General features: G+C 35.6%; 1 protein-coding gene across 21 annotated transcripts in view; it reads left to right on the top strand.

Moving 5' to 3' along the window:
• RBFOX2 (RNA binding fox-1 homolog 2) overlaps positions 1-21,815 on the top strand; it is a 239,445-nt gene that overhangs the window by 166,032 nt on the left and 51,598 nt on the right. For 20 of the 21 annotated variants that reach the window (XR_012510891.1, XR_012510893.1, XR_012510892.1 and 17 more), the window contains one exon: positions 21,205-21,429. Coding sequence is in view for 17 of the 21 variants with exons in the window: in XM_074375455.1 (XP_074231556.1) it covers positions 21,205-21,429 (225 nt within the window). In the remaining 4 variants the exon portion in view is untranslated. Of the gene's footprint in view, positions 1-15,142; positions 15,441-21,204; positions 21,430-21,815 lie in introns of those variants that run through there. The other variant, XM_074375469.1, reaches the window with a different exon arrangement.

Genomic DNA, 21,815 nt, shown 5'->3' with positions numbered 1-21,815 from the left:
ACCAGGAGTTAGATTCTTCAAAAACTGTCAATACAGGTATATATTAGACCGTAACCATTCCATGTCATTTTCAAGGCTCACTGTTCATTGCTTTTAGTCTTTTTTCTTCTCTGTATATTTCCTTTGGATAGTTTCTGTTGTGTTATTAAGTATACTAATCTTTTCTTCTGAAATGTCTGATCTGCCATTAATCCAATTCAGTTTTTTTTAAATCTCAGGCAGTAGTTTTCATCTCTAGAATTTTGATGTGGATCTTTTTTATATATCCCATGTCTTTTAACATGCTCAATTTTTCTTTTACACACAGTTTTTGGTTTTTTTTGGGTTTTTTTGGTTTTTTTGAACATATGGAATACAGATGTTTGAAGTCCTTGTCTGTGAATTCTAACATCTATATTTGTTCTGGATCAGTTGCAATTGATTGTTTTTTTTCATCATTATGGGTTGTATTTTCCTGCCTCTTTGAATGCCTGGTAATTTTTTAATGAATGCCAGACATTGTGAATTTTACCTTGTTGGATGCTACATGATTTTATATATATATTTTTATATATGTATATATTTAATTCTTGAGCTTTGTGTAAAGCACAGCTGAGTTTCTTAGAAATAGTTTAATTCTTTCAGGATTTGTTCTTAAGTCTTGTTAGATAGGACTAGAGCTGTGTTTAGTCTCTGGTTAATTTTTCCTCACTATTGAGGCAAGACTCTTCTTAGTACTGTAACTGATGCTCCTTAAATTATCAAGTTTTCTACTCTTGTTTTGGGGGAACAGGCTGTATTCCTGACACTGTGTGAGCTCTTAGAACTATTCCCTTTAACTCTTTCAGGTGGTCCTTTCTCCAACCTGAGGTAGTTTCTCACATGTTCTTATTATTTAACTAAGTACTTCAGGGGAACTCTCTGTAGGTCTTCAGAGTTCTCTCTGTGCAGCTCTCTCTTCTGCAGGCTCTCCCCTGTGAACTCTAGCTGTCTTGGCTTCCCTGGACTTCAAGTTTTGTCTCCTCGACGCATGGAGACCACAAGGCTCTGCCTGGCTTTCTCTTCTCTGTGCCGCAGCCTGGGAGCTTTCTCCAGGCAGTGAGCTGGGGCACTTAGGAAGCTCACCTTGGTTTTTCCTATCTCAGGAATCACTGTCCTTCCTTGCCTGCTGTACTGTCTTGAGTGTTGTTGTTTCACATCTTTTGTTCTGTTTTTTAGTTGTTTAAGGTGGCAAGATAAGTCTGGTCCTTGTTACTCCATTCTGGTTGGAAGCAGAAATGAGCCCACTTATTTTTAAACGAAAATTACGTAGTACTTCATTTAATATATTCCTAATTTATGAATGAAAAATAGCTGAACAGTAATTTCAAGTAATGGAGAAGAATGCATACGATGCATAAATAATCAAAATACAAGGTAGGATATGGTAAATTACATGAATATGATGTCAGTAAAGTACCATTAGAATTTCAGATGAGGAAAGAATTAGTTTGGGGAGTTTGGCAGGAAGGGGAAGAGTGAGAGGAAAGGCTGTGGCATACGTTCTGTGTGTGTGTGTGTGTGTGTGTGTGTGTGCGCGCGCGTGTGTAATGCAAGATGTTATCTGAATCTAGAACCAAATTCTTGAGTGTAAAATGAGATTCAGTGGTGGAATAATTTCAGAGAGTCTAGGACTGATCTAATCAAAGGCAAAAATGGTTCTTTAATAAAAATACATGGATAAGATCACAGGAAAAATGGGCGTCTCTGTTTTTGTAGTTGAACGTGATCTGTGGTCTGTTGTAGAAAAGGAGAACGATCCTTTTCTCCTATAGATTACCAGTCATTGCAATTCTAATAGAATAGGGAGGGAAAAAAGTCAAAGTACCATTTGTTCACTTCAACAGTGTAGAAGGTAGGGGCACTTTGGACTGTGAAAATGATGATCATCAGTCTAAAATTTATGGAACTTTAGAAAGCCTCAGTAAGCAATATTTAGAATTTCAGCCATCGCTGTTTAAATGGTTTTCAGGTTATGTAGACTTTGCAGTGGGGTGAGGGCACTATGGAACTAAACATGGACGTACTAGAGAATATAGATGGCACTGTTTAGAGCTTTCTTAAGTCAAAATGGTTGCCTGTCATTTGCTAGCATAGCAAAATATATGCTTTAAAAGTGTTCTCTCTTGAGGAACCAGGAGACATTTTTGAGAAACTGGGAATGTAGTGTTCTGTTTGGGTTAATTTCACTTAGCCTGCGTTTTATATAAAGCCTTTAGTAAAAAGAATGTAAACTCCCCCACCCAGTTTTTATTGATGTTACTGTTTATGTGAAAAGGAACTTGAAAAACTTTAAAGATATAACTCAACTATTTGGTTTATATTGTGGACCATATTTATACTCTTACCCTTTTCCCTTCTTCCTTCACAGTAGGTAGTTATTATCTCTACTACTTTTTTTATTTTATTTTTTTTTAGTCAGAAGCAAAAAAAATTGTATACATGATCTCAGTTAATTCTTATGGATACTCCATTAGGTAACTGTCCTCATTTTACAAATAAAATATTGAGGCATTGAGAGGGTAAGTGACTTATCTACAGTCATACAACTATACATGGCAAAGCCTAGGTTTGAACCCATGTTTAGCTTATTTCTACCCTTTTTTATGATAACCATTACATTAAGTATAATAAGGATATAGGTCTTAATATTTATTTACTTTTCTTTGCATAAGAAAAATTTTATAACCAAACCTTGAGAAGTGTCTGCTAATTTCCTTGGAGCCTTACATTCCTTTGGGATAAACGCAGAATTGATCAATTTGACTATTCTATGCATAACTTTCATTTCCTAAAATTTTATCTTGGCACAAAGGTTTTATAGTCTGGTGGTTTAGTATTTCATATGGGAGTATTTGTGCAAGATAAGAGAAACCAAAGCATTAGCTTTTAGAGCAGCTCTTAGCCACTTTGGTCAAGGAAACAGAAAAGCTGTTTAATGGTACTTTGTTGACTGTTACAAAAGAAAATACAGTTTCACATGGTAATACACCTAATGTTTCTTCTCCTCCTTCTCTTTCTCCTCCTTCTTCTTACTCCTCCTCCTCCTCCTCCTCCTCCTCTATTCTGTCCCTTGGATAAGGCCTCTTTATCACAGAATCAGATTCTTAGAGCTAGAGTAAACTTTATTTTACAAATCAGAATGCAGAACCAGAGTAAGTGAGTTGTCCAAGGTCATCTGGCAGCATAATGGCAGAATTGGAGCCAGTTCTCCATCTGGTATTCTTTCTACTGTCAGTACATCCTTCTAGGAAGTTCAGACCTTTAACAAAAGATGTTTAGTCTGCAGAGGCTAAAATATCAAATCCATATGCTCCTCATTCCTAAAGGGGGAAATATTAAAATGAGTAAAAAGTTAAACTCATGTATCTTGCACATTCTTTGCTGGAAATTATTCTTGAGTGAAGCTGGATAGTCTAGTTGATGTGCTAATGATAAGGAAGTTCTAAGTGAGAAAGATAATAAGTAAGAAGAGAAAATAAAAATGCTCTGGTTTTTTTTTTTAAGAATGCTTGAAGATTTTCTGTTTTTGTTTGGTTTTTGAGCATTTGACTTCATTTGAAAAGATAGGAAATCTGGAGTGAAATCTGGGAACGTTACCAAGCAACCGTTGAAGTATAGAGGAACTCTGATTTTAGATCTCCATTCTTGGTTTTCTGCATGCCATCTTTCTTAAGTTGAGTATCCTCCCTTAGTCTGAGACAGGTTTTCCTGGTTAGTAATAACTGCTTATTAATGATAGCTTTTTTCATGAATTCTCCAAGCATAGGACTCTTTTGTAGGTTTATTTGTCTCATTGTGATAAAAGATTAAATATTGCAGTGGCTAGTTTATATTTCATTGCCGTTCCTGAGGGGTTGGAAAATGTGGCCTGTCTTACTGATCCATGTTAGAGGTCAATAGGGTAACGGGAAATGTCTTCCCTCCCTTAGCATTCTGACCTTGGCCACTATTCCACTTGGGAGGAAAGAGGGAGATGAAGAGTTAGGCATTCTGATCGGTAAATACTTGACTTTTGTTTTGTTTTATTTTATCTTCTGCTAGTGGTTAGACCTTTGAAAAGTCTTTTGTTTTGTCAGGAGTTAGAATAACGTTTAGCACATAGTGCTGGATGTACTTGTCGATGGCACTTGGACTATGACTCGAAGTGCACATTTAGTTCTGCTACTTCTTCGGGTTTCTTTACTTCCTGTGATCTAAATGTATCTAATTTACTGAATCCTAAGTACAAGAGCTGTTTCAAGAATTGTAGTAACACTTTTCATTTTCCTTTAAGCTTCTCAAGTTTGTTTTTAGTAAATTTTAGTGTTGTTAATGGATTATTTTAAAGAAATGTAGTAGTTCATTAACCCATGTTCTTTCTCAAAATTAAAAAGGAACCAGGAATTCTAGAGCTCCCTTATGATTGAAATCTTTTTCAGAAAATAAGTCATTTCTAGGTCAGGATGATAGATACTTTTACTCGCTTCCCAGCTCTTGTAAGACTCCACTGAAATAACAGCATAGAAGTGCAAAAAAGAAATAAACCAGGAACAGCAAATAGAAAAGGGTGAAGAGTGAGGTTATCAATAAACAAGAGAGTTAAACAAATTTCTAGAAAAGATAAAGTAAATGGGAACCAGTTGATGGATGAATGGAGGAGAAGCTAAAGCCTGAAAATCAGTACCAAGAGGCTGTGAGTAGTATGGAAGCTGGTCCGCCCAGCAGGAACCCCAAAGGGGCTCCAGGCTTAGAGCAGGATTGAAGAAGGGATGGAAAACAGGGATTCTGGGTGCATTATATAGGGATAACTCAACTACTTGGCATTGCTGTAGCCTTTACAACTCAACCCCTTCCCAGTGGAAGTAGCCAGCATTTACTGTGCTGCCTGCCCTCTTCCTCCAGCATTAAAAAAAAAAGGAAAAACAAAAACTCTAGACTCTTTGACTCCAAATAAGTTGATCTCAATATTTGGGGAAATTTAATTATTTTTGTATTAGATATTGGCAGCCCTTCCTGATGTTTCAGGGACAGGAGGCAGGCCTTCCACACTTTCCTAGCATTGAACACTAAAATGAAGCCTGCCAGTTGCCCGTGCTCTTCCTTGTCTCATACTGAGTTCCCAGTTAGAATTTTAATTCCAGGGAGAGACCTAATAAGAAAATAGATTTCCTTACATGACAGCAGAGGAAACCCATAGCAGCTAGCCAAGTCCTTACACTTGGGTCACCAGTGCATGATGATCGTTAGTCATAGGAGAGGAACTTTCAGCATGAAAGAGAAAAGAAACAAAAGGAAAACCTGACCCTAGGGGAAACAGATAATCTGGGGAACAGAGGAGAATTTAAAGAAGCATTCTAACTAATATAGTCAGATCCAAGAAGATAATACATTCACAAAACCAGTACTGGGTGTGATGAGAAGGGAACAATTTGAGAATGCGAAAGAGCGCTGGAGATTAGGAGCATGATAGTCAAAAGAATACATGCCATAGAAGGATAGAAAGTAGAGTTAAAGATACTGCCCCAAAATGCAGAGCTTTAAGACACGAAGATGGAAGATACACAAGATAAGACTTGGGTGATTTCCTTATAGCCCACGTTCCCTAGAAAACTGAGCCTGAGACAGAACCATACCTGCCAATACTTTATTAGGGAGTACAATCTCAGGAAAGCAGGATGAGGAAAGGGGACTGAGAACGAGGAAGAAAGGCTGGCTGAGGTTTGTGAAAGAACTTGCTGAGGACTGGGTTTCAGAAGTCCTCTGGGAGGTTGTATAGAACTACTCCTCTGTCCAGTCCATCCGAAGGGAGTGTTGTATACAGTCAAAAGATATGTAAACAAATAATTGTAATAGGATAGAAGTACTATAATAGTTCAGTATGAGGTTGTCAGGGTGGGGGGATAGTAAGAGGAGGGAGATGATTTTTTCCTTTTTGGGTGAATCAGAGAAACCTCAGAGAGCAGTAAATCAAATTATATATTAAAGATTGTATATAAGTTAGCCAGATGGTAGAAAAGAGAACAGCTATCTAAGCAGAAAGAATAACAGGTACAGAGAAATGAGAGGGTAAAACAGCACAAGGTGTATTCCAGGACTGGTACACATAAGAGTCTCCCCCAACCCCCTACCCCACCCCCGGCCGAGCCACTGTTATCTCCCAGTTTGATTACTTTGATAGCCTCCTGACTGGTCTGCCTGCTTCTACCTTTATGGAGTCATCTATTTAAAACCGAAATCTCTGCCTCTTCTCTGCTCAGAACACTCATTAGAGAGTAAAAGCTAAGATCCCTTCAGAGGCCTTAAGTGTTAGAAAATTTCCACCTGACACGGCTCTTTCCCCCATGCCACTTTTCTCATGTCATCTCCTGCCACTCTGTTCCTTGTTTATTCCAATTCAGTCACATGGACCTTCTTGATCCTAGTTCCTAGAATAAACTGAGCATGTTTTCACCTCTGAGCCTTTGCATTTGTGTTCCCTTCGTCTGGAGTGCTTTTCCCCCCAGGCAGACACATGGCCCGCTCCCTGAATTTCTTCAGGTGTCTGCTCAAGTGTTACCTCCTTGACCACCCTGTGTATCAAAAAGTGGTCCTCTATCCCTCCAACACCGATACTCCCCTACACCTTTGTTGCTGAGTTTTGTTCCATACCACACCACCTGTTTCTTGTGTTGCTTCCCTGTGTGTTATCTATTATCCATCTCGCCCTACTAGAATGTAAACTCTGTAAAGGCAGGAACCTTGTCATTTTAATCACTGTTGTTTCCCCAATATCTAGTACAAAGTGTCTAATAATGCATGATAAGTACTCAACAAATATTTGATGGCAAGAATTGAAGCTGAATAGATGAACTGTGCGAGGGGCATGACTTCCATACAAAGGGCTTGAGACTGGGGGCACTGAAGAATCTAGGATTTTGAGAAGAGAATTAATTAGCAATATCTGACTTAGGTTTAATTTTGAAAGATCATTCTGACAGCTGCTTGCTAATTCATTAGGTTGAGTTTAACTTTGAAGAAGGGAGAACTATTAAAAGAAAGTTTCTTGGGTTAGCCTGGGTGAGAGTCGATGAGAACAAAGACTCATTTTTCTTTTCATTTCCCATAGTACAGAACATGGACTCGCACACGTAGCCTTTCTATACACACACACACACACACACACATACATATATATTATAATATATATTATATATATAACTAATATAATATTTAATATTATATGTAAAAACATGTAATACAACTATAACTCATTTTCTGTGGTAAATATTTATCAATGATTATATTGTAGTATGCTTTCTGCAGAGTTCCTAAAGCTACTGAAAGGTCCCTATCTTTTATGACAATGAATATATATATGTTCATGTATAACTGAAAAATTGTGCTCTACACTGGAATTTGACACAATATTGTAAAATGATTATAAATCAATAAAAAATGTTAAAAAAAAGCAGATATTCAACTACCTGGTTAATTCAATTTAGCATACATTTTCTAAAGATCAATTACCTTGTGCTTATCATTTGGTGAGGAAGCTATGATAAAGAAGTATATGATTCAGTCCCTGAGCTACTTAGGGGCTTTACTTGTGAAATGAATAGAGGAAATATAATAGTATATTATAGATATAACATGAATTACTCATTTTAAAGAAGTGGACTATAGCCATTTGCAATAGCCAAATGCAAAAATCTTCAAAGTGATTAAATATTTTATTATTCAGAAGACATTGCAAAATGTTGCTAATGTTTTATTCTGAACCTGAGTTATGGCTATTTTCAAGGATATTGCAGTTTAACTTAGAGAAGATGCAAACTTAATTGTCCATGAGGCAAAATAAAGGGTAAATTAATTTAAATTGTAGCGAAAACTTTGGTTAAGAAAAAGAATAATCATCCATGCATTGTATAAATCATCAATTACACTGAATAGAATAGACAACCAACCATTAATTGTGTGTAAGGACCTTCCGTTTCCAAGAAAGCAGGTAGTTGACCCAGAGTATCTCTTGTGGTTGCTTGTTGCCGGCGGAAGACATGATTCATGGATGTTTGAGGTTCTAAATACTGCTTTAAGGAGATCTGGAAGAAAGAGCTATTAAGAGTTTGGAGACACTAAGACTGTTAAAGGGTTTGTCATTTTTAACCTAATAATAGACTACTGGTTTGAATGACTTTGTTCTGAAATATTTATTTTTCTGTTTAAATATTCATTGCTTTGAGATGGCAGAACTCAGCCTCAGGGGAAAGGTCAGGCTGGCTATTCTCTCTGAGTAATTTCAAAGAGGGTTGTGTGTATGTGTGTGTGTTGAAGACAAATGATTTGGTGGCAGGTTTACAGTATTCTTGTTGGTCAAGCTTATACCTTTCTTAGACTTGTATATATCAAATCTTGTGATTTATTTTTATTCTGAGCATGAAAGTAAAGTATATTGCATTTCCTGTTTTATTTCTATTTATCATCTGTTTGCAAGAGCTCGAAATTGCACTTAGTCCCTTCCTGCACTCCATCTCCCCTTCATGTGGCTGTAGCACAGTCAGACTTTGGGTCCTGGTCCCTCAGTTATACCCACTCGGAAAGAAGGACCCATTGTCAGGCTTGCATTTCAGTAGCTTTGCATTTTTTTAACTGGTGTTTATTCTCTTTTCTTTAGGTTCCTTATAAGGTAATTCTGTACTTTTCAGTAATTTACATTTATGGCCACTGTGACCTTCTCATCACCTACTCCCTCCTTAATCTCTGCCCTTCTTCTAGACGTGTAGATGCTTCAGGTTATTTTCTGGAGGCACCAGCTACCACCATAATTCTCTCCTGTTCTGCCCAGCCAAAGCCTCTAAAGCAGTGTTTCTCAGTGTGGAACTTAAACCACCTATACCCGGAGTATCAGGCCCCTACTTGAATGCACTGAATCATAATCTGTGGGGAAAGGAACTTGATTCTTTGAAAATATGTTCCCAGATTGTTATGCACAGTGAAATATGGGAATCTCTGCTTTCAAGGAACCAGGTAAAAGATGAGTTTGTGGGTGTGAAAGGTTGGGTCCCTACCGCATGGGGTTAGTCATCTTACTGTTGAGACTCTAACAGGAATAGATGTGTCCCTGGACTCCTTTCTTGGAATCACATAATACTTTCCCTTAAAATTATTATTTCAGTTGATGATTGGCCTTTTATTACTGTGGTCATTATCATGCAGTCATTAAATCTGTTTTTGTGAGTTTCTTTGAGCTCCCAGCCATTTACTCAGCTGCAACCAACCAAATGAAAACTGAACTGTTGGAATTCAGCCTGAACATAAAAATTGGAGGCTACATAGAAACTTCGTGTATAGGTTTTCCCTCCCAATTTCTAATTTAACAACAGATTGTCTGTCATCTTATGGCTCTAGGTATAATTTATATTCACTGTAAAAGAGAAAATACCTTTATCTACCTTCCTTTTGCCATGGTTAAATTTAAGCATGTAGTTAAGTTGAGACTCTAGAATGAATTTCACTTTATGCCTAGCAAATTGGCATCGTTTTGTCCTTGTACACGTTTATTCACCCATTTTATTTCTTTGGGTTTTCTTCTTGGTTTATCATTCTTCTACAGTGTTGTTAAAAATTATTTTAATTGATCCTAGATGATCTTAAGTCCAATGTTCTGTCCTTATCTTTCTGCAAAAATAGTTATATAGCTCTTTTTACCCTTTGGTCACAGGCATCTGGGCCGAGGTCACAGCTTTTAGTACAAGAGCTGAGAATGACAGGCCTTTGCTTAAGTATTCTCAACTGAGAGCTTTCTGTAAACTTTTTTACAAAGGCAGGTAGAGTTTGAAATCTGATCCTATCTGAGCAAATCCCAGACAATAAAAATGATATAATTTGTAAAATACTTAAAGGCAAAAACATTTTCTTCCTATTACAAACCTAGAGAATTAATGTCTATTTTTACAGCATTAACAAAATGATAAGTGACATTGGCAATGATAAACTGGTAAGAAGATGCTCTGTCTAAGAAATGAAGTGATTCTTTTTATGGTGGTTTGAATAAAGTTAATATTGATCTGTTTCTATTGGTCATCCATTCTGAACATATATGTAATGTGGGAATTGGCAAACGTTTCTCTTAAGATAGGATTTGTAGCCTGTGATTTGTAGCACAATAGCAGATTAAGCATATAAACGGGACTCAGGATTACCAAACTGAAAAAATTAGAATGAAGTTGAAAAATAAATGGGAAGATACAAGGAAACAAAAATACCCTTCTCTCTCTGAGTTTACATAGACTTTAGTTATCCTAGCAAAATGAAGACAGTTATATTTTGGGCTATTCTTACAGTACTCTATGCTTAGATTTATTTGTAACTCAAGTGACATTGATGTAATTATTAGTTTACGTGCCTTTCTCATCTTTTAAATTTGGTCCTACAAAAGCAAAATCTTATTTTTGCACTTTTGCCTCCCCTCCCTGCCATGTTAAAACTAATATGTTGTAAATGCTTAAATGTCAATAAATAATTGATTCAAATAATACTCAGAATAATTCAATAAGAACAGAGAATATGCTTAAGAAACAATAACCATACAGACTCATTGACCCCAAGCAGTGTGACTTGTAAATAACAGGAAAAAAAAACTTTTCTTTAAAATATTGATAAAGGTGAGTAGGTTAATAGGTCCTGAATAGTGAGTATGCAGCTATAAATCTTTTAAAAAATCATACTGTTTCACTTTGTTCACTATAACTGGTTGGTTGCCAAATTCTTAAAATTCCACCACACAACATCTCGTGATTCCATTATCTTTGCCCACTACATTTGCTTAGGCCCACTTGTATTCTCCAATATATTACAAAAGCCTCCTGTTTCTGCCTTTTGATTGTTGCCCCTCTAGTACATTCTACATACTATTAACAGTATATAAGCTGTGGTTCTGTTATTCCCCTGTTTTGACAGTTCTTCATTACTGAGAAATGGTAGTTAAAATCATCAATATCTAACTGATTTGGATATTGGGATACTCAATACACAGGGCAAAATATAAAGGATAAGGGAGAGGTTCCAAGTAAGTCCAGTTGACTGGAAAGATGGTTAAGTCAGCAGAACTAAGGAAAAGAAGGTAACAAATGCATTTTTCAGACAGTACAGGGTTTGTAATGTCAGTGGGACCCTGAGAGTGGGAGGATCCGAGATGGGTGAGCAGTGTGCACTGGAAGACCTAGACGCCATGAAAGAGTGGTAATCGGATGGGAAGCCTGGCCCTACTTAAGAGTTTCACTTGTTCTCGTGTAATCCTCACAACTGTCTGAATAAATAACCCATTTTGCAGCTGAGGAAACAGACTAGAAAGAGTAAAAGTAATTCATCCATATCTGGGATTTGAACCAAGGTCTGCCTTTCAGGTTCATGCTCTTTCTTCTTTTTACTCAACCTCCCATGCAAGCTTAGGAGAAAGGGCATTATTCAACCTAAAAAAATACTTGGAAGTCACTCATAAGTAGGTGATTGTTGAAATTCTGGGATTGCTGTGGGAGAATGGACTGACTGATAAAAGGGTTGAGTCTTGGTCCTTGGGTTACACATTTTTCCTGTTTGGTGGGAACTATTTACTATGATGGTATATTTGAATTTAAAATTAAAACATTTAGCATATTTCACATTGTATACCAGGAGACCACAGATAATGTATTGCCTCTGTTACTCCATGTGATTTAAAGGAAAGACATCATTCTTAACTCCTGTGTTTGCAAAATCACGTATGTAAAGCACAGGCACATGAATGTTGATTCTTTTCTTTATACTAATGGCATTCTACCAGTTCTGTCTCACTAGCCCAACACTCTTCTCCAATTTGGTATCAACCCAAGATGACATTTGTTTCATTATATATTATGCTTCATTATACTCTCTACTCCAGCCAGTTTGCTGTAATGTGCATATATGTGACTTTCCATCTTAATCTTTCTTTATTTAAAAAAAAATTTAACACTTAATATTTATTAGGCATCATGTGTAATTATACATTATACAAAACAGACTGCACTCATTATAATGAAGCTTTTAATCTAATGGGAAAGATGAGACATATATCTAGATATATTAAATATAAGGCTTTGAATTTAAATGTCTTGCAAACACTAGTAATGCAAGCCAAATGCTATGAAAATACAGGAGAGGAAGGAATTATTTCCAACTGGAAAGGAGGAATGCAAACACTCACTGAAGGTCTGCTGTATTAGACACTGTACTAGATACTTTGATTTTTTTATTTCATTTAACCTCACAATAAATGCTGTTATGTCCATTTTACAGCTGACAAAACTAAGGCTTAGTTTCTTGTCCAGAGTCACGTAACTATCAGGTCACAGAGTCAGGATTCCATCCAGGTTTATTAGGTTCTAAAGCTTAATCTCTTTCTTTTATACCTGGGGTGAACAAACTATAGCCTGCAAACCAAATCTGGTCCACTGCCTGCTTTTCTAAGGCTCATGAAATTTTCAGTGGTTTATTTAAACTTTTTTTTTTATTATTTTTAAATGGTTAGGAAAAAATCAAAAGAAGAAAATATTTCATTGTCTGTGAATTAAGTTTCCCTGGAAGACAGTCATACTCATTCATTTACATATATCTATGGCTGCTTCTGAGTTGTAACAGGCAGAGTAGTTTGATCAAAGACCATAGGGCCTGGAAGACCTAAAATGTTACTGTCTGCTACTTTACAGAAAATGTGTGCTGACTCCTGCTTTCCACCATACTTCTTTTCTAGACTTCATGAAGACGGGATTACTTGAGTTGCTAAGTTTTTCTATATATTGAACATTCATGATAGAGGATACAGCATGAGGGAAAGACTGATCCCTACTATAGCAGTCTGGCTCTGACTTGGGAAAGCACCATATTTAGGGAATATTAAAGTCTAGATTCATTGCAACACAATTATAATTAGGAGTTGTGTCTGGTATGACGTGGGAAAAGTGGTTGAGGACCCCACTGGAGATGCCACAAGGAATAGTGACTAGCAACACCAGCTTTAGAATTGGCTTAGATTTGGATTTGAATCTGCTTATGCTGGTGATTAGCTGAGTGGTTTTTGAAAAGATACTTAACCTTTTAAAATGTCAGTTTCCTTACCTGTCAAAGGAGAATAATGGAAATACCTACCTTTTAGGGTTGTGAGAATTAAATGAGTTAATATGTATAAAGTGCTTAGAATATTGCCAGACACATAATAAACATTCATTAAATATAAGCCGCCAATACAGGTGAGGGAGGGTCTGGAGGAGTTTAGAATGTATTTAGTAGGCAGCTTGTGTACCTCTGTGTCACCAGCTGTACTAATTCATATTGCTCTTTGAAATTTTGTGTGTGTTTACAGTAGCCTCCCTAATTTGATTGTAAACTCCTAAGAGGCAGATTTCTAACTTTTGTTATAAGGTCTTCAGTGCCTACAACAGTTGTGGATGTGGACCCATAGTAGATATTTAGTTCATGTCTTAGAATTGAGATAGAATTTCAAGTATCTCTCCCCATTTCCTTTTCAGCTAGTTGATCATTCTCAAAAACTTCTTTAGTGGATTTTTTTTTCTTTGCTAGCTGATTTCCATACTTCTATAATTAGTTGTTTATGTATGTACTTTGTTTTCTTAAATACTGTTCCCATAAATATATGGTCATTAAGGTTTGGTTTTTTTCACATGACATTCATTATAGTGGCATCCAGTAGGGTTTTACTATTTTGCTAAGTTGTGAAAGTCTGGTCCCATGATCTACCTGGTGCTTGTAGTGGTTGAGAACTAATTTTATTGAGGGTATAGGGTTTTAGTCACTTCACATTTTATCTTACCAATTCTTCACAACAATATAATATTATTAACATTACTTATTTTACAGATTAAAAAACTGGAGCACAGAGAAAGTAGGTAGTAACATATTTAAGTTTTTACAGCTGTATTAAGTGGCAGAGCTGAGATTCAAATTATGTTCTAACCATACATTCCAGCATTGCTTTTTGTAAAATATGAAATGTTGGGTCTCAGATGGATTTGATAATATTTTAGGTAGTGTCTAAGTAGTGGAATAAACAAGAGAATAGGGTGGAATTATGAGGGAATAGGGAGAAATGGGTTGAAATTTTAAATGGAGTAGTCAGGGTAGTTGACCTTTGAGCAAAGATGTGAGGGAGGTGCACAAGTCACAAACACTGGAATACCTACAGCGCAGTGTTGCGCTGGACACTGAGGGGTGCAAGGCAGAATAAACAGTGGTCCTGCTTTCAGAGAACTTTCATCTTAATGGGATACACTGATGAGAACTGAAAGGTAACTGTAGTTTATTTTTCCTCTCGTGTTCACATAAAACCTTAATTTATATTCTAGGGAAGAAAAGAGTTATAGATAAATCTGTATTAGATTCTTGTTAGGTGAGGTAGAAATTTTATTTGCATAGTATTCTTTATTGTTTATTTTTCAATCTTGTGGAAGATAAAGTTTATAGACTGCTAAATTAGGAGAAAGGGAAATTGTATCTAGTTTTGTGGACTACGAGAAAAAGTTAATTCATTTTCTCAGATGAGATATACTTAAGCTACTTAGCCTATGATATTAAAAACAACATTTTCATATAAACATAGAGGTAAATTTCACCTAGAAATAATCATCTGTGGTCTGTTGTCTCATATTTTGTCTGGGAGCTATATAATACTTCTTTTCTGAATTTATAACTTTAGAATACAGCTTGGAAATTTAATAGAATCTGAAACCATTTAACATCTTTTAATTATAGTAATGTATACCTGGGGAAGTGTTTAGACATTGCAGAGTATATGAGCTAAAATGCAAAATCACTCCCAGTTTCATTCCTTTAGTATATAAACAATGTTTTTTGATAACAAAAAAAGCTAATTCCTGAAAGTAACAAAATAACTACCAAGAATTTCTTCTTGAACTCCTAACGGAGGTTTGCATTTCCCTTTTTAGGGGAAAGTATTACAGCCTCTGCTTGTCTGCATTTCTTTGAAACATATAGTGCCAGGGCCACAGTGAATCCTGTAAAATGTTTCTACCTTTCTTCTCCCATCTGTCACTGCTAATTGACAGGTTTATCCAGTTGACTGAGCCAGCCTTCTCGAGACTGCCTCTGGGAGAATGAATATTGTGCCTTGTGTGCCGGAGCAACATCCCCAGCAGGGTTGAGTTGGAGGATGGAGGCTGGAGAGAAAGAGCAGTGTCTGAGAGAAGCAAAGTGGGAGCATCGGAAGTCCCCTTGGCCGTGTTGATCATAACTGGGAAACAGTGTCTTTCAGCCTTTACCGATTATTTAGTAGACCCTATCTGTGTCTCTGAGAGTGTATCTGTGCCTGGAGTTGGAGTGAAGATCTCTGGAGACCTTCAGTGCTCTTATTCTCTTTCATTCACCAATCCACCTGAAATTGAATTTTCTCTGTCATGTCTGTCTTCAAGCCAGTAAGTCCTGTGACGGCTTCTGAAGCAGTATGCTTCGTGTGGGTGGGTGGGTAGGTAGATAGATACATAGATAGCACTGAATAATTTGAAAGAGAAAGGAGAGAATTATTGTATTTCCTTCTTAGGACAGCCAGAATAGCTAAGGAGAAATCATCTAGAATACCCTGAGCTTGAGGTCATGAAAAGAACTTATATAGCGATGAGTGACAAGGGTATTTTTTCCCTGAAAAATTATGAGTAAAAATTAAAGGTCTTCCCAGCATAATTTTTTTTAATTGAAGTACAGTCTGTTGCAGTGTGTTGATCTCTGGTGTATAGCACAATGTCCCAGTCATGTGTATACATACATATATTTATTTTTATATTTTTTTCCATTAAAGATTATTATAAGATATTGAACATAGTTCCCTGTACTATACAAAAGAAACTTTTTAAAAATCTATTTTTATATATGGTGGCTAACATTTGTAAATCTCAAACTCCCAAATTTATCCCCTCCCACCCCCTTTCCCTGGTAAACATAAGATTGTTTACCAAGTCTGTCTGTTTCTGTTTTGTAGATGAGTTCATAGTGGCCTTTTTTTTTTTTTTTTTTTTAAAGATTCCACATATGGTATTTTTCTTTCTCCTGGCTTGCTTCACTTAGAATGACAATCTCTAGGTCCATACATTTTGCTGCACATGGCATTATTTTATTCTTTTTTATGGTAGAGTAGTATTCCATTGTGTAAATATACTACAACTTCTTTATCTAGTCATCTGTTGGTGGACATTTAGGTTGGTTCCATATCTTGGCTATTGTATATAGTGCTGCTATGAACATTTGAGGTGCATGTATCTTTTCACATTAGAGTTCCCTCCAGATATATACCCATAAGTAGGATTTCTGGATCATATAAGAACTAAATAAAGGGAAGATTTTTATGTAAAGCAATCCTTAGTATCATGTAAGTATGATTCTTAGACATTGGAAACAGCTGAATTTAGATGCTGTATAACTTTAAAATTAAAGGCTTACGAATTTTTATCTCCAGATAATGTCACTACCATTTTCTTAAGAATAGCACAGTAATTCAGTGTTTTAGCATATTGGCTTATTCTTACTGGTTACATTTTTTTCATCATTCTCTTTTATATTAAAAAAGTACTTTGTAGGCTTTATTATAAAAGTGTTATATGCTAATCAGCATGAGGAAACTTTAGGGAATTTTGAATAGATATGTTCACTATTTTGATTGTGGTGGTGATTTCATGAGTATACATATATATGTCAAAACTTACCAAATTGTACACTGTGAATAAATAGGTGCAGTTTACTGTACAGTTATCCCTTGGTATCCACAGAGGATTGGTTCCAGGACCCCCTGCAGATACCAAAATCCACGGATGCTCAAGTCCCTTAAATATAGAGCTGTAGTATTTGCATATAACCATACACATCCTTCCATACACTTTAAATCATTTCTAGATTACTTATAATACCTAATACAATGTAAATGCTGTGTAAATAGTTGCTGGACTATGGCAAATTCAAGTTTTACTTTCTGGAATTTTTTTCCCTAATATTTTTCCTTCTGTGGTTATTTGAATCCATAATGCAGAACCCATGGATAGGAAGGACCAACTGTATATGTCAATTATATATCAGTAAAACTTTGTTGACTTGGTGACTGAAAAATTGGATTTATTTTGCTGTTAATATGTATTTTGATTTGTTAGTGAGATTAAACATGTTTATCATACAGCCATTTGTATTTCATCTTCTGTGAATTTCATTATATTCTTTGCTTCTTTTTCTGTTGTGTGTGTTTCTTATCAACTTGTATAACTTACTCCTACTCCTGCCTTGGTGTTGATAACCAGTATGTCTATCTTACCTGTTGCAGGTGTTTCCCTCAGTTGGCTTTTCTTTTGAATTTGAAGCCCATTTCTCCCCCTCTCTTTTCACCTCTTCCCTTCCTCCCTCACTTCTTTCCTTCCTAACTTTATACCCAAATCTTTTTTTTTTTTCCCTTTTTGATTTTTTGATTTCCTGTCTTACTTAAGAATCCCCCCCACACTGGTTATACTCCCAAGATTTCTTATGTTTTCATAGTTTTAGTTTTTAGATTTTACTCCCTTTTTTTGGAATGGAGCATGAGTATTTTCTTTCTGGTGGGTAGCCAGCTTTTACAAATACCATATGATAAATAAGCCATCCCTCCCACACACACTGAACTGAAATGCCACCTTTATCTTCTGTTAAGTTTCCATATAAATTTGAATCTGTTCTAGGATTATCAGTGTTCCATTAATGACTTTGTATATTCTTACTGTTTAATTACAGTAGTTTTATGGCAAGTTGTGATATATGATAGAGCGTGCTCCCTTCATAGTCTTTCCTCTTCCAAACTTTCTTAGTAATTTTTCATATGAAAATTTAAAAAGTATTTGCTCCTTTTTCCTTAGACATAGTTTGCTTCTGCTTGGAAATTATATTAGGTATACGTTTCACTTTGCGAAGAATTAATCTTTTTACATTTAATATTCCTCCAGAAACAAAATACATCTTTCTGTTTATTCAGGTCTTATTTTATATTATATATTGTATGTTTTATATTATAAATTCTGTTATTCTTTTGAATGACTGGTTATTGCCGGTTTTAAAATAGTTATGTATAAATCTGACATATATTTATTATTAGATCTACTTGTTTGTAATTAATTATTTTGGCTTTTCTAAGTATATAGCCATATTTGTAAGGATAACTTGTCTGTTTTTATTATTTTTAACTCCATTCCATTTTATTGTCTTATATTCTGATTTTTAATAATAGTGACAATTATTTCACAGTTTAAAATGATGTTGGCTGATGGTTTTTAATGTTTTATTTTTCTTTTGTTATAATTAACATGTAATAACATACTTACCAAGTGTTCAACTGAATGAATTTTAACAGTATGATACCATCATCTGTAATAACAAATTATATCAAACATTTCCATCATCTTAGAATGTTTCATACTACGAAATATCCGTCAACACTATCCTCCCCCAACCCCAACAAAAAAAGAGACAACTTTCTTACTTCTGATACCATAGATTAGTTTTTTCCTGTTCTTATACTTAATATGAATGGAATTATATAGTATGTGTCTGGCTTCTTTCCTTCAACACAATGTTAAGATTCATCCACGTTGTAAGTTAGTTTGTTCTTTTTTCTGCTCTGTAGCATTCCATTTTATGAAAAGAGCACAATTTGTTTTTCCATTCTCCTATTGATTTCAGCACAATTATTTTCAGTTTGGAGCTATTATGAATAAGGCTCCCATGAACATTCTTGTACAAGTGTTTTTGTACAATATATACACACATGCTTTTATTTCTTTTAGGTAAATATAAGGAATATTTTAACTTTATAAAAAAGGGAAACTTCAGAACAGTTCTACAAACTGGATATACCGTTTTACACTTTGATAATTGGTATATGAAAGTTCTTGTTCCACATCCTTATCAACACTTGATTTTTTCAGTCTTTTAGCCATTCTAGTGGGTATGAAATGGTTATCTCATTTGGTTTTAATTCCATGTCCCTGATGACTAATTTTGTTGAACCACTACTTCATGTATTTCCTGACCATTAGTATCTTTTTGTGAGAAGTTATTGTAAAGTCATTAGCCATTTTTAAAATATGCTTTGTTCTTTTTATTATGCTTTGTGACAGATCTTTATAGATTCTGGATATATGTCCTTTATCATATATGTGTACTGTGAATACTGTCTCCCAGTCTCTGTCTTAACCTTTTTATTATCTTAATGGTACCTTTTAAGGAATAGCTTTTTAAAAATTTTTGATGAAACCTAGTTTATCAGTTTTTTCTTTAATAGATTATTTTTTATGTCCCCAAAAATTTTTGCTTTATTGCAAAGTTGTGAAGATTTTCCTATTTTTTTTCCTAGGAGTTTTATAGTTTTAGCTCTTACATTTAGGTCTATTATCTCTTTCAAGTTAACTTTCACACATGCAGGTTAAGAGTTGAGGTTTATTTTTTTCCATTGGATATTCAGTTTTTCGCTTATTATAAAGACTTTCCTTTCCCCCATTGAATTGACTTAATGCCTTAGTATTCACTATAAGTATATATGTCTCTCTCTGGATTCTTTTCTGTCTCATTTATCTACTTGTCTGTCTTTAAGGCAGTATTTCACTGTTTTGATTACCATTGCTTTATAAGAAATCTTGAAATCAGGTAGTGTAAGTCCTCCAATTTTTGTTCTTTTAAAAAATTGTTTTGGTCCTTTTCATTTCTACAAAAATTTTAATAACAGCTTGTCAATTTATGCAGAAACACCTGCTGAGATTTTGATTGGGTTTGCAGGGTTTAGGGTGCATGTCATCTTAAGAATATCCAGTTTTCCAATCCATGATCACATATTTTTCTATTTATAACAGCCTTTATAGATTTGTTCCATTTTATTTAATGCAGATTGTGGTAATGATGGTTGAACCTTCCTTTGAAAATATTGTGAGATCTTTTTCAGCTTTGGATTCATTTTGTTTGAGATAGTATGAGTTTAATGACCATCAAGTTAATCTTGAAAACCTGGGGTAATGTTTAGAAAATGCTGCTGAAAGTTCAGTTTCCTGAGCTCTCAGTGGTTAGAGAATCCCTTCTTAAACTGAGGGAAAAGAAGGATAACTGGGACTGAGAGAGAAAGAGGAATAATTACTTCCTTGTTTGAAGGAAGTGATGCTCATGACTAAGAGTAAACCAGTGACGTAAACCCAGATTCTCTTTGATCCCTAATGATTTGTTGTCTAAAATATGAGGGAGAAAGCTTATCAAAGTGCTAACACTTGAAGCACTTCTAAAAGGACAGTGGCCTAAGATGTTGTAGACACGTGTATCTGAACTTAGAACAGAAGTAAGAGAGGGGATATGGAACCAAAATGGCTTCTAATTCCCTCCAGTTACTGCATCTACTTTATTGGTATTTCAAATATCACACTGGATCCCAAGTAAGCAGCTGGGAATGGATGTCATATGGAGAGGTATCCTGCTGTGTTGCTGGCCTTGTAAAACCAGCAGTAATTATGGAAAACTCAAGTTTTTTTGTCCAAGGAATTTTTTTTTTGTCTATTTCTAATATTTCTAATTTAAGGAAAGGGTTTTTTGTTTGTTTTTTTATTAACCTAGTAGCCAAGACTTAAATAAATCTCTTCCTTGAAATCCAAAGACCAAGTTTTTTAATAATACACTTTTTCCTGAACTCTATGTTCTTAAAATCTAGTAGTCTGTATTGTCAGGTTTTGAGAATTTAATTTATAATATTCTCTCTATTGCTATGAATTGTGATTTAATGAAATTGATTTGGTTCCCCCTAAGAATCACTAAAGGAACAGAGAGTGTTCTAAAGAACACTAATGTCCCAAACTAATTTCAGCTCTTGTAACTTAACTTCTGTGAGAAATGTCCTGGCATTTAAAAAAATTTTGGTTTAAATGAAAAGTTTTGGCCCTTTGGTAACTAGTCAACTTTAATATGGTCACAGACGTGTCTAGAAACCACAGATTGACTGAAGTGGGGTGTGTGTTTGTGTCTCCATACGTACATGTATATGTTGTACACCTATAGCAATACTTCCCCTAATCCTGAGGCAGTAAGTGTTCCATTTTTCCTGGGCAGTGAGAGAATTTTGTTTGCTCACCTTTTAAAAAAAATTATATAACGAGAATTTAAAGTCACTTTTTCTCCTATTTTCTCTTTCTCTATTTGCTCTAGGGTAACCAGGAGCCAACAACAACTCCTGACGCAATGGTTCAGCCTTTTACTACCATCCCGTTTCCACCACCTCCACAGAATGGAATTCCCACAGAATATGGAGTGCCACACACTCAGGACTACGCCGGCCAGACCAGTGAGCATAACCTGACACTCTATGGGAGCACACAAGCCCATGGAGAGCAGAGTAGCAACTCACCCAGCACACAGAACGGATCTCTTACGGTATGTGAGTGTTGGGGTGGCAGATGGAAGGAGGCATGCCATCGTGTTGAAATCTTCTTAATCATCCCACCAGAAAACCCTTTGAGTTAGTTTAGCATATACATTACATTACGTAGCACTTACGTAATTTCAGTTCTACTCCAAGCATTGTAATTAGAAGATAAGGATTTAGAATAAAACTCAGTCATTGCCCAGGAGCTCACAGTCTAGAGATGGGGCAGACAGTGTAACAAGGTCGTAAGTTCAGTGATGAGAGTTAACCTAGCAGTATGCTGTTCTTTTCAATTTCAAGGTAACCTTCATTTTGCAAAACCTCATGGTCCCTTGAGACCTGTCTTCATCGTACACAGTCTCAGCAGCATCCTGTACATCGTCTCCTCCCTCCT

Source organism: Camelus bactrianus, chromosome 12 (assembly GCF_048773025.1).
Source record: "Camelus bactrianus isolate YW-2024 breed Bactrian camel chromosome 12, ASM4877302v1, whole genome shotgun sequence".
In the NCBI taxonomy this organism is placed as follows: domain Eukaryota; kingdom Metazoa; phylum Chordata; class Mammalia; order Artiodactyla; family Camelidae; genus Camelus; species Camelus bactrianus.
This window is presented reverse-complemented; position numbering and strand designations above follow the sequence as displayed.